General features: G+C 39.8%; 1 protein-coding gene across 1 annotated transcript; it reads right to left on the bottom strand.

Moving 5' to 3' along the window:
• Window positions 1-12,534, bottom strand: LOC148426575 (endoplasmic reticulum resident protein 44-like). Its single transcript, XM_088409964.1, has 11 exons — window positions 12,392-12,534; window positions 10,188-10,260; window positions 10,062-10,101; window positions 9,638-9,753; window positions 7,675-7,859; window positions 6,769-6,884; window positions 6,512-6,686; window positions 6,323-6,434; window positions 5,853-5,994; window positions 3,617-3,719; window positions 1-2,117 (listed from the first exon to the last, which is right to left on the bottom strand). Exons 1-11 carry the CDS (start codon window positions 12,449-12,451, stop codon window positions 2,007-2,009), a joined length of 1,233 nt encoding a protein of 410 aa, XP_088266090.1. The 5' UTR covers window positions 12,452-12,534; the 3' UTR covers window positions 1-2,006.
• Between the last annotated feature and the right edge of the window lie 1,226 nt (window positions 12,535-13,760).

The following is a 13,760-nucleotide window of genomic DNA, read 5'->3' as shown; positions in this document are numbered from 1 at the left end:
TATTGTAAAATGACTTTTAATCATCACCCCTTTCCCAAATTCTTCCCCTCTTGAGACGACTTGTTTGGAGATGGTACTCCCCCCAATTCTTTTGTGAACAATTATGTCCCAATGTCTCGGTTTGGACAGTACAAACTGTGCAACAAGTCCCCTAAATTTTAACAAGTCCACATTTGGATCCATTTAAAGGATCTATAACTTGTACCGAAGACTTATTAAAAACATCTTTCCAGAGGGCTCCTCTTTCTGACATACAACAGCCATGATCATGTGGAAGTCCACATGGACAAAAACAGGGTTGGATTCCTAGGAAACAAAACACAGTGGGCATATCAAGAACATCTTTTCATGATGCAGCACAGTGGAGGTATTTTGCTTCAAGTGGCATAGCACAAAAATTACTTTGTCGTAATTTTAGTCTTTGGCAATCCATTTTTTTTTTTTATCATTGATTCCTTTGAGAATGTATCCAGTAATAATAATTCTTAAAAAACTCACATTTTCATGAGGAGCGTTAGTGGATTTTAGGTTGATTTCTAGAATTGTGGGACTTTTTGGTGCAGGGTGCCCACCCCTCATTAAGAATAAGATTCTGAAGAAAAATCACTTGAGCCACTGAAGAGAAAAAAAAAAAAAAAATCACAGGAGTTGTTTCTCTTAGCACTCATGATTATCTGAATCAGTAGTGGGGAACCTTTTTCCCATTTAGGGGCCATTTCAGTCTTTCCCATGCTTTTTTGTGAGAAATATGATTTGGCAATATAAATTCAATAATGTTTCCAAAGTCATCCCATTATTCATGCAAACAGCAATGAATAATTGATGCTTTTTTTAACTGCCATGAAAAAACTAAGCGGGAATAAGCAGGGGAACAGGTATAAAACAGAAAAAAATATGAACTGGTCCACTGCATATGGTTTTCAAATTAAAACTTTTGGGTGACCCAAAAATGCACTGTGGGCTTTCCGAGTCGATTTCATTTGAACAAAACATTTCAGGGGTACATTTTGGACAGCTTGCTGGTGCTGGTTCCAAATTCCCCCAGGATTTCTACTTTCATACCGGCGCCTGTTGCAACTTGACTTTCGGCTGAGTGGACATCAAGTTTGAAAACGTGCATTGTTATGCATTTGCTGAGTCTTGCGATGTGGAAACTTCAGCGGCGTGATGACTAAGCGGCAATTGCAATCGAAGCAGGAAATGTATTGGTCCATTCATGGAACAAAACACCTGTTGTGAAGAACGGTTCATTCAAAAGTTTCAAGGTCAATTTACGTTCACTAGTAAAGGTTATAGACTCACTGACAAATTTCACCCAGGAATCAAATATTCCGTGTTATTTTGCAACTAGCGTATATTACGACGAGGTTACACATTTTCAGTGTTTTTATTCCAGGGTTTTTTTTTTTTAATTCACTTTCAGGTTCCCCGCCCTGCATGAAACAAGTTGTACCAAGTAGCAAACATATTTCTAATCCTTCAGATTTTGCACGGAGCGAGAAATTTGGCGCTACCTCAAAAATGGCGTTTTGTGCTTTTTAAGAACACGCGGGGAGAATGCCCCGATAAAGTGGAGTGAAGACTGAATAGAATAAACTAAAGAAAAATAAACGGTGCATTTAATTTAGATCAACAAATGCCATGGAACACAATTTATATACAAGCCCCCCACAAAAAAATACAACAAAAAGTAAAAACACATCTGATGCTTCTACTCGTACGCCCACACACTTCTTAAGTCTCCACCCGTCCCCAAAATCCAAAATAAAATGTTACGAGTTAAGAAAATATAGGTTATTCCAACATGGTTGTGTCGTGGGCTTTTCTCTCTTCTCCAGTTCTTCATCTTCTCTTTTTTCCTTAAGTGTTGCTGTTCTGTCCCGCTGGCCTGTGTCTTGACCCGAAGACCCCCCCACCCCCCACCCCGGATGAACCCACCCCCACCCGATCCCCCGAGGCGTGGCACTGAGTCAAAAAAGGGTGACTGAAAGGAAAGGCGGCTCAGGTCACAGCTCGTCGCGGTCCCGTCTGAGGATGGTGTAGCGAGACTCGCTGGGCGCCAGTTTTTGAAAGGAGCTCTGTGGGGGGTTGCTGGCCACGTTGCCCCCGATCTCATCCTGATGACAAACAAAAATGCCAAGTGAGTATTTTCCACATGGCCAAAGAAAATCATTTTTGTGGGGCAGTCTTCATATTTTCTGTCCATAGTGAAATGTCATTTATTATAGTGTTAGTCTATCTGAGTTGCTCCACCGTTTGTGTAAAAATTGCTATTGCTTCACAGAGTAGCATCATTAAGACCCATCTGATAAGTATTTTTTTTTAGGCCAACCAATATAGATTATTTTTTTTAGGCCCAATGCAAACTTTTACAGATGACTGTGTAGTCCACAGGTGTCAAACTCAAGGCCCGGGGGCCAGATCCGGCCTGCCGCATGGCCCGCGAAATGCTGATTCAAATTCAAGTTTCTGGTTAAAATACCAAATTTGTCAGATGACTTCAGCTTTTAAAATTATTACGGAAAAAAAACAAGCATTTTTTGCCCTCTACCTCTCTCTGATTTCCAAACTACTTCGAAATGTGACAAACACACCTAAGATTTATGTTATCAAAGTCATACCGGCCCTCTGACAGAACCTGTAACTGCAATGTGGCCCTCGATGAAAATGAGTTTGACACCCCTGGTGTAGTTAGACGATTCTGAATAAAATTGTTTGGACCCTACTATGCAGAAGTCAGTATGGTTATAATATGGCTTTATGTATAATAAATGATGACACGAGTGTTGCATGGAAACAACTGCTGTAAATGAATTTAGTACATAAAGGTGAAAAGTTAAGAAATTGGTCAAATATCAGCGATTTGGCTCAGTTTTTTTGACCAATGTTTGAATGGCCACTATCTGTTGATGAAATCTGTCAGGCCCAACTATGCAAGTCAGTATAGCATTTTGTATTGTTCATTAGCACTATCTAAAAAGACATTCCTGAGGCCAGACCCGCCTCTCAGGACAAGCCACGCCCACTCACCAAGTTGCAAGTTCTTTTGACATCTTTTTCCATCATTGGTAGTAAATTGGTTAACAATATAATTGTTGCTAAAGACTAAGGTATGGGGGCTGGTCTGCAGCATCTTAAGCTATGTGGTTTTGAATATTGAAATGAGCTCCCTAATAAGACTATGACGAGTTCCTTCCTCAGGAATCATTCTAAGGGCTAATTAAGAGCAATAACAAACAAACACAAAAGACTACTGCGCTTGCAGTGTGAGTAAGGGCCAAAGATGGTTACGCAGCACGGCAGGAAGCACAATAGATCGTACCAACAGCTTTCTTACGCCATTGCTAGCAGTTTCCTGATCTTAGAAGTCATTCTCAGCGCTCATTATAAAATGGAAAAAAAAATGCAATAACTCTTTTGCAAAATGTGACGCAGAGTCAGAAAGACAAAAGATGATTTTCCGTATCGGAAAAGCTCCGTAAATCAAGATTGTTTTCCACGAAAGGTTTGTGTCGAGCCTGAGATTCCGCCGTCGGCTTACGCGCCTGCCAATCACAACCGACCGATCTCGTATTGGATCTCGTTAGCTTGTGTTGGGCGTGTCTGATACCCAGACCTGTCCGGGCGTGCTATCCGTAGGGTCCGGGCCGTGGTGGAACTCTCGGTGCAGTTTTCCGGAGTGGAGGTCCAACACGAACTGTTTCAGCTTGCCAGGAATACTGCAAAGATGGGAGCAGACAGACCCGGTGTTGAACGGGCGGGAAATTCCAACACGCCACATTCCGCCCATCCGGTCCGACTCATTGCAAAGGCTGATAATAAGGGACCTCGGTGACACGGGGCCGCACGAATCCATAAAGCGTCTGATTAATGACAGGTCATGAGCGGCCGTCGCCTTCCACGGGCGGCGCCCGGTGGCCCAGTGGAGCTTGTGTGTGTCTAGCATTAGCGCCTACATACAACATACGCTGCGCTAATGCAATTTCAAGCTGTGTGCCACACGCAGCGCTGATGTGATGCAATTAGGCCAGGCCGGCCCGGTCAGTCCTCGGGGCTTGTGTCTATGCGATCTAGCTCTGATTGGGGAGGGTGGGGGCAGCAGAATAAATAAGAGCACATTTGATTAGAATGGATTAGTTTAGCACTTATTGCCCGCGCCAAATCATGTCACATTAGCGCCGCTGTCCTGGCCCATTCATAAAGGACACGTTTAAGATGGGCCTGACATTTTTTGGCTGGTGCGCAACAGAAGATTACGCTCTGTGTGTTTAATAAAAGCGTCTTTATTTGGGCAGATGAGAACAATGGCGGCCCTTGACATCATTAAGCATTGAGGGGACATTAGTCAAATTTGTGGTCAGCTATCATTAGACTGCTTCACCGGTTTGACATGATGTCATTACTGCAATAGCAAGGGTGCGCATGTTTCGGCGGACGCCAATTAAACAAAATACATTTTAATCATTTTTTTCCCAAGGAGCCATTATAGAGGTCAGTCTTCGATTAAACAAAATAAAAATGTATTACCGCAACATTTTTTTAAAGGCAACATTAGAAACAGGTCAATCTTGAGGACATCTGTACAATACTATGGCTTCAACAGAAGAGTTCAACACTGATTTACAGCAAAGTGGAAGCCACCAAACCAAGGGCGTCGTTTGTTCTGAACGTCAAATGACATTCGGGTTTGTTTGATCATTAATATGAGGGGGAAATAAAGATCATGGTCAGGCAGAATAAAACACAAAAATTGGGTGGCAGATTATCTTCTTTTAAAATGGTAGGTATTAAAGGTTAACTGACCTAAAATTGTCCAAACCTTCAAAATTTCAGCCAGCGGACAGTAAATAATTGATTTAGTCCTCTATGAAAGCACAGTATCATTCTGTTAATGTTACCAACATTAACAAAAAATGTAATATATTTACAAGCGCATTTTTACTTTTTTATCTGACGTTAAAGACCAAACAGTAACCGGATGACTTTAAAAAAACGTTTGTTTTCCTATTCTGTACTGTCAATTTGTTAAATAAAAAAAAAAAAAAACAACAACAAAAAAACTGTTCTTTCCTCTGAATTTTGAGAAAATTAGCTGTTTTTGAATACAGGGAAGAAAATTATGGCTGCCTGCCCAACCCCACCCACCATTCCTTCTATCAATCCACCCTACCCACTTTCCTTTCCTCTCCACTTTTCCAAATTGCTCATCTTTACAGGGTCGCAGCTGTGCTGGTGCCTATCCCAGCTGTCTCCAGGCAGTGTGCGGGGAAAACGCAGGACACAGTAAGAGTAAGCCGTACTGCCCGGAGAGAAGTCCCCGTGGGCATGGGGTGAACATGCAAACTTCGCAGGAGGAAGGTCACACCAGCGACCTCTAATCTGACTCTTCCACTATGCTGCCCTATTTTTTATTTTTTTAATGTGATGAATCAACAAAATATTGGACATTAAAACAATTGCTAGTTGCAACCCTGTTGCCAATCAATATAGGAGAAATAAAAGTATTCAAATGAATAAAATATCAAGAATATTAACACCTAAATCATGCACTTCTGTACCAGTGTAAACTGCAACAACAAGTGAAAACATAATTGGTAAACAAGAACAGTATCCTTGTGTTTATCAAAACTGAAGCATTTTTTCATTTTATTAGATTGTGCAGGGATACCTAATGATGCGACAACAGAAATTGGACAATATTAAACAATTGTAACTCATGCAATACTGCAAAATGATGTGTTTGACGGTTGATCAGCTGTCATTCGGTTGATTCATTGTTGCACCTCCATTTCCCAGATAGGTGGTTTAGTTTAAACGGCAATCCAAATTAAGATTAAGAGGTGGGTACTTACTCGAGGTCTTTATAGTCCGGGAACACATACATGTGCCGGAAGGAGTCAATGGCGATGACAGGACAGTCTGCAGGAGTCTTCTGGATATGTAAGAGAGGATGGCGGAACTTGTCGCAGTCCGCGTGCAGGAAGTTGATGGACCCTGAGCACATTACACAAACGCTATTGGCTGATTTCCACTGGACTCTTTTACCGTTTCAAAATACTGAGTGAAACCAAGAGATATGACACTTCGTGTCTAGTCATTTTGAAGCCTTTATTTTGATTCAACAAAATGAAAATTCATCTACTTTTGTGTATAATAATGCCATTTATGCATCCTTAAAGAGTCCAGCCAATCAATTATAAGTACTAATTCGTTTTTTTTTTTCATAAATTATACTTTAATCATTATGAGCCATTTTGAGAAATGTGAAAATACATTTCAGGGATCGAATGAGTTAATCTATGAAATAAATTGATTAACTCACCTTTCTCACTGATAAGCTGACGAGCTACTTCCTGCTGGAACTTTTCCAAGCTCTCGTTGTCTTCTTTGAGATGGAACAAGATGAGGAAAGGGATGCCCTCTTCGGTGAGCTCCTGCAAAACAGTAACCAAAATGACGCAATCCATCTCGAGACCTTACCAATGACGATGACGATTGAGGGTGGGCAAACCTCTCCGTTTTCAAAAGTGATCTCCCTGACCAGAGGCACACACTTGTCCTGAGCCCAAGCGTAGGTCAGGTCAAAGTTGGTAAGGGAGCCGAGGTAGACCATGTCAGGGACGTTCTCCCCGACTGGCTTGTAGATGACGTTATCCCCGTGGACGCGATTCGGCTCCGACAGAGGCCTGAAAGGAGGTGTACATCAGGATGAGGTTCATGACGCTGTGCGGGCATCACCGGAGCCTCTAAGCCGGAAGAAGGACTCACCCGAAGGAAGCCGTGAAGACACAGTCATCTCGGAGGATGTTGGAGACTTTTTCAAAGGTGCGATAGTTGTCGGAGTCTTTCTTCTCAAAGTAACCAATGATATTCCTTTTGCTCCTCTGTTGGAGCAGAAAAAAAAATTAGGACTGTGCAATAAAAATCCTTTATTTCAAAGGGGAAGTCAATTCAAAAACTGTTCCTACAACAATATTTTTTATGCAGCTCCACTACGCTGAACACAAACTTCTGTTTCATATTGCATTTATAGAAGAATATGAATGCTTTTTCAAAATATACTTGTTTTTATATAACTCATGGAGCAGCCATTTTGCCACTAACTGTCAACTGAAAATGACATCACTTTTTCTCAGGAAACCAATCATGACTCATTTTGAGCCAAGATTGATAAAATGGATCCGTGCGATGGAGGAAAACTGAATCTTGCCACTTAATTCATCAGACACAAATGCAATATTGAGCAGAAGGCTGTGTTAAGACATTTAATCCCAGGTACCTTTTGTAGTTTTTTTTTTTTAACCCCTATCCTACTGAGGGACTTCTGATCTCATCGGACTTCGGCCAAAGTCTCAATTGTTTTAAGATTTTCTTGTTTGTCTTGTTTGTTCTAAAACCAATCTGATACAATCACCATTGTTTTTTGTGTGACAAGACTTTCAGAATGTCAAAAGAACAATTGTAACCTTGAACAAATTGATGTGAATAAATAAACTACATTATAATAAACACTGACCAACTTGCAAGAATTGTTGCTTCTTTCCTGCACGCTGCAGCCTTATTGATTGAAAATAACCCTCTATTACATTGCAGTGATTAAAATTCGATAAAATCCCAAACCCCTACGGCCACTGATAAAAACGTTAAGGAAAACGTTGTGTTGATGCCGCTCACATCTACAGTCGTCAGCTCCTCCAGGGAGTGGACCTCTTTCACAGGGTCAACCTGCTGCTGGCGAATGAAGTCGGCGATGGCCGTCACCGATCTCTGACCCCTGTACTCCCGCTTCATCATCATGCCGTTGCGAAACAGCTTCAGCGTGGGGTACTTGCTGATGCGGTAGCGCTGGGCTATGTCGGCTACAAGGGGGCAGAAGGCGACGTTTAGAGGAAGAAATTGATTGGTGAAGAGGAGTGAGGCACGCGGCGGCGATGGTGGCGGTGAAAAAGCCGAAAACACAACCTTCAGACAGCTCTGAGCTCTGATCTCCCACATGAAAGTTGCCCCCCACCGGGGGTAAATATTCGCTGCGCAGACACTCCCTCCCTGTGTGTATGTGTGCGTGTGCGTGTGTGGCAGGTGTCAATCTCTCCGCGGGGCGTCTCTAAGCCTCCAGGCTTCACAGGAAGAAGCAGTTTTGTCATTAGTCTTCAAACAGTTTGCGGGTCATCAATAATTCTCTTTAATTTGTTTTATCTCAAAAGGCTGCGGCCGGGCGGTTTGTGTCGGCGCCGCGCTTTGGTGTGGCGGCCATCGTTGCGAACCTAGGACCCATCAAATGCGGGGTATGCGGGTGTGAGCCCTTTCGGTTTCTTGCATATAACATGAAAGGTGCTGAACTGCTTAGAGCATTTAATCAACAACTTGCACAGTACTAAAAAGATTGACTTGAAAGGATATTAATATTAGTAATGCAGTCATTTAATTTTGGCCCATTGGTCTATTTAGATGGCAGACGTTAGATAGGTCAATTCCAGCTTTCCAATTAAAGTGAAAAAGTAAAGTAAAATCTGGAGTGACAAGGTGAGGAAAGCCTGCTGAGAGTGCCGCATGTTTATGAAAAACAAGCTATATGCTTGTAGGACAAACCTTCTTGATTGATGTCTCCATCACCATTGTGAACAATCTACCAAACAATTTTTTTTTAGCTGTCCCAAAACCGTCCTCAACTCCATCAAAAACATTGGAACAGTCAAAATGTATATGGGTCATTCCAAAATTGCAGGACATTTTGGTTTCTAAATGCTTGAAACGAAACCTTTCACTTTTTCTGATTTTCTGCTACATTTTTATCAGTACTATAGTATGAAATCAACTAGGCTTTAATAGTACAGCTTACAGATCATTCCAACTTTTTATTACATGATTTTATAAATAAATCATTTTCTCTAATCACAATAACAGGGTTGCAAATCTGCATTATTAGCTTTTTTCTTAGGAGGAGAAACTATCTGTTTAGCTGGCTATTATTACTGCTGACCAAGAGGAGAAACTTACGTAGGTAGAAAAAAAATAAGATTATTGTCTTGTTCTGAGTATATGCATACCAGGATATTCTATAAGAATATGAGAAATAAAATAAAATTAACACTGAGTGTAGAGTTTAATATATTTTTAGTACAGGTGCAACAACTAATCAACAACCAATTGATAATTAGTTTTGACTATCAAACCGCTTTTATTCAAAACTGTCTAAAGCTTGTCCACAGTGAATGTTATCCAATTTCTATAGTCCACCAGGAAAGCTGACCGGTTCCATCAAAATAAAATTGCAAACAATGATCAACATTTTTGCTGATTTTCTGAAATGCTACATACCAAACCAGTAACAATCAGAACAAGTTACAGTAATTAGACAAATGCATGAACATTAAACAATATTTTTATAATGTGATTCATTGATTTAACAATCAAATAAGTAGCCAATTAATCGATTAGAAAAATAATCATTAGTTGCAGCTCTATTATTCAATATTCCAATTACCAACTATTAGACCACACAGATAAGCATTTTATTATTATTTTATATCAACCAAGAAGTGATGGCTCAACTTTAAGGTTTTTCTCAACACTAAAATTTGTGTTTTCTCAAAAAGAATTGGGTAGGAAAATAAAGAGTGGAGCTGTAAACACTCACAATGCTGGTCGCAGTCAACTCGTGCAAACACCACCTGCTTGGTATCAGGGAACTCTTCCCGCATGATGTTAGAGGCCTCCTCAAAGATGGGATGGAGCATCTGACTAAATCTGCACCTGAAGGGACCAGTGAGAAAATGGATTCACACTAACTTAAGAAGGTCTGAAATTCAGAAACTTAAAGTTGTAGTGCTTGATAGCTGACTGAAATCGTCAGATTCATACTAATGTACCAAATTAGCAAAACATTCTGATTGGTTTTAGCAGTGGTTTTCTAAGAATGTTTTCCATCAAAATGAAAATCTTATTTGAATCGAAAATCTAGGCGAATTGTGAGCCAAATCGATTTTGAATTGTTCAATCAACAGCCATCCCTAATTGATATTATTGCAGAATTATAGCGAGCGGACAAACAAGTCTCTTACCAGTCAGCATAGAAATTTACTAAGGAAACACCGGCATTATCTGTAAACACACACACACCCATCAATGAACACACAATAACGGAAATGTAAATTCAGTATTAGTTCAGCATTTAAGTCATGTCTTACTTAAGACGTCATCAATGTTGCCTGAGTTCAGGCTGGTGATTTCTGCATGTCCAGGTGTAGTGAGGCCCATCACCTATGAAATATTATCAGCTATTAAAACCAGAGCACAACAATGAGAACCAATTTAGCAAGAAAACTGGAGGTCTAATGTGAAGGGCAATAGCAAAGTATTTAACAACACACATTTAGTCTGCATTTGTAATCACATTAGCATCTTTTGATTATATATTATGAGATTACTTATAATATTGGACTATGAATAATGCTTTTGGTAAATATGGTCACAAATTTTACAAAGTTTACTAAGGTTGAAACCTAAACCACACTAACAGGGAAATTGCTAAAGTTCATAGGGGAACCAAACTTGTCAAGTGTGAACACACCCAAAAACAAATAATTGTTAACCAACAATCCTTAATCTACAAGTATCTGTGTCATCATTATCTTGCACATAGCAAACATTTACATGCTTGTTTGTGTACTCATGACTCAAGAAGGATAGATTATTGCTGATCCCGGATGTTTCAAACAAATACCACAGTTGAGAGCAGACTCAAACGATTGTGTTAGACACACACAAAAAACACAAGAATCATTCTCTGAGTTTTTCCCATTGTCAGGCCTGTCGTGACGAGGAAGAGCAGATTGGTTTCTACTCTTAATTAGACCTCAGTATGGCATTTAAAAATAACATGATCAAAGTAAAAATCCAGGTGAGCTATGACAATTGCTACCCGAGGCTCCTGCTATGTAATTTTCAGTCAACAAGTGTCAAAAAGGTTACCCCGCGCATATTACTGCTTCCCTTTTAAGATCATCAAACATATGTGATGAAGACTCAACAACAGTAATTGGAAAAACAAGAATGCCCTTGTTGCTGCTTAGAGTGGCCCGACTACTATTTTGAATTTGGAAGAAAAAAAAACTAAGTGGCTCTAAGTTATTTAAACAGGGCCAGACATTTTAAAATGGAAAAAAAACTCCATAACAAATAAAATACACATTGAAGTTTATGTTTACTTGCTTTATCTTTATCTGATATTTACATTTGACTCACATTATCTTAAACACTGGGGTGGAGAAACTATACCAAAAAAAAAAATTGATCAGAAGAGGACAAAAACTCTTTTGAAACTGAAACTATATTTCAGTCAACAAAACTGGTTATAAGGGCATCCACCCCAATCAGTTTAAGAATGAAAACCGGCAATTCATAAAAGTAATCATAGATTTTGTCTTGTATTACGTTGTACAGTATACCTTTGTATAATGAGAAATAAGGCATCTTTAGTAGACTGACAAAAGTACAGTATTCTATTTAACATTGTCAATTGGTTTTCTTGTGTATTTTTAGTGCTGCGTGCACACAATGCAAAAAATATATATATAATACTTGTCTTCTAACCATTTATTAACATTCACTGCAGCCATTATTCCTTCGAAAAGGAATATTTGTTTACTAAATACATTTTGTATTTTTTATCCATCATTGTGCCAGGTAAAAGAACGTTTTTTTAAACTGTGCAAACCTAGCCGTTCTCGGGTCAGGCCCAAAGTAACACAACATTAGCTGATTTCCGGGTTGTTAGCCAATGAGATTCAGCCACAACAGAGGAACTCACCAAACCGGCGAGCATCACCCACAGACGAAGGAATCCGTATTTAACAACAAACGTTAAAAATATCCTCATTGTGACAACACATCCACGTACACACTTACGTGTTAAACATACCATTCAGACAAAACGACTTAAGTTTTTAAGTATTGCAATTTTAATCACCAAAATTGTGTGACACTTGGATAGTCACCCCCTACGGCAACAAAACTTTCCGGGCATGGTTTTGCCCAAAGTTTGTACATATTTCATGCTAAACAAACAGCATGAGACCTCAATGCATCAAATCAAATTCAATTATAAGACCTTAGGCAATGTCACACATGATAACCGGCTTGTTTACGCAAACGGTTAGTGTTAAACTGTGAGCGAAACTCGAAAGCGTGCATAAAGCCTCATCGGTAGATGATGGGTTTAACATATTGGTCAGCGCAACTACAACATAAAAAGCCACGTCTAATGACAGAAGATGCTGATCGGTTGGCTAGCAGCTAGGTTGACTGGCTAGGAGCCACCAGCTAACGTTAGCTTGCGCGTTAGCTCTAATCAACCGAGTGTCATTTTTAGGGCTGAGAGAAAGGCGCTTACCAGTAATATGACGCAAATAATGCGATCACAGAGAAAGGGTAATATTGCTGATAGTTTCATTGTATTGAAGAATGTGTGAAGGTGGAGGTGATGATCGTCCCGGTGTGCCTCGACGCCGCTCGACTTGCTGCAGCAGGAACAGCGGCGAACCGATCTCGTGGTGACCACGGAAACGACGGCAAACTTCCGGTAAGATGTGTGGCGTTTTGTGGGAAATGTAGTCTCATTATAGACTCCAAAAAGTATGCTAGTGAGTTAAAAAACTACAAACATGGCATCGTTTGAAACTTAATGGGAATTGTAGTGTTCTGTAATCATTACAGACAACGGGACGCCCTGGAAGAAAACTTTATAGAGTTGAGCATCCAAAGGTAAACAATTATTACATTAGCAGACCTAAGATTAGTATTTCACGAAATGTTAGTAGGTTATCACGACGGGTGTGAATTTGTGCCACTTATTTGTTTTATCTTCATACACGTTTATGACAACTTTCATTGGACGGGTTGCATCATTTTTAAGTCGCTTTTCTTGTAACCTTAATTTTGTGCCATTTTCCCTGAGACACTCGAAATCGTTTTGTGATGCTGAGCGTGAACATTTTGACAACTTAAGGCTTTTTTTTTTACCCTGATGCGTTTCAAAGTTAGCACATGTGCACTATGTGTTGTGAAGTAGACTTAAAGATAAATTCAGAGGAAGTCAGTCAACTTTCAAAAAGTGCACTTACAGACAACATTTTAAAACATTTTTAGTGTCATTAAGTGGTAAGTAAGCCCTCTTTACTCTCATCCTTTTTAGTGACATACCACCCCCCCTCCCCTCGTATTTTTTTCTGCCAGGTACCCCCTAACTATGCAAAACATAAATAGACTTAAAACAGAGTGCTGTCATCCGTGTCTGATTTATTAAACTTTGTAACTACATAATGAGCATTAGCTCTAAGGCCGATTTTATTAAACAACTACAAAAGAAAGATTGTGTAACATATCGTCTTTTACTTTTGACTAATTTCCTCCAAAATGCAATCACCAATGAAATTATGTTATTTGTATGAAACCTAACAAAATAAAGGCATGCGTTTTGCAAAGGTGTCATGTTCAAACATCATTTACCAAAAAGTTATTTCATATTTCAATTCATTTGCTCTTAACGCGATAAGAAACCTGTAACTGTCACAGCATTAAAAACAGTGTTAAATAAGATTCGATGATACCTGCAGAAACCCCGTTAAAATCTCACATTTTGGCCACTGTTCTTCAGCATCGATGACCTGGGAAATTTGAATTTGTTGAAGTAGTGGTTCCCTAAACTTCCAAACATTGGGTTTTGCAGTAACACTGTAATTCTGGCAGGTCATTTTGTGAGC

This window comes from Hippichthys cyanospilos, chromosome 3 (assembly GCF_059441005.1).
Source record: "Hippichthys cyanospilos isolate Australia breed blue-spotted pipefish chromosome 3, RoL_Hcya_1.0, whole genome shotgun sequence".
Lineage (NCBI taxonomy): Eukaryota > Metazoa > Chordata > Actinopteri > Syngnathiformes > Syngnathidae > Hippichthys > Hippichthys cyanospilos.
This window is presented reverse-complemented; position numbering and strand designations above follow the sequence as displayed.

Bases quoted from the DNA above. Each gene is read 5' to 3' on its own strand.
- LOC148426575 (XM_088409964.1), bottom strand. From the start codon at position 12,451: ATGAAACTATCAGCAATATTACCCTTTCTCTGTGATCGCATTATTTGC. The intron at 10,261-12,391 runs GTAAGCGCCTTT...AATATTTCATAG, and splicing joins TTATTTGCGTCATATTACTG to GTGATGGGCCTCACTACACC. The intron at 6,885-7,674 runs GTGAGCGGCATC...CTGCTCCAACAG, and splicing joins AGGAGCTGACGACTGTAGAT to AGGAGCAAAAGGAATATCAT.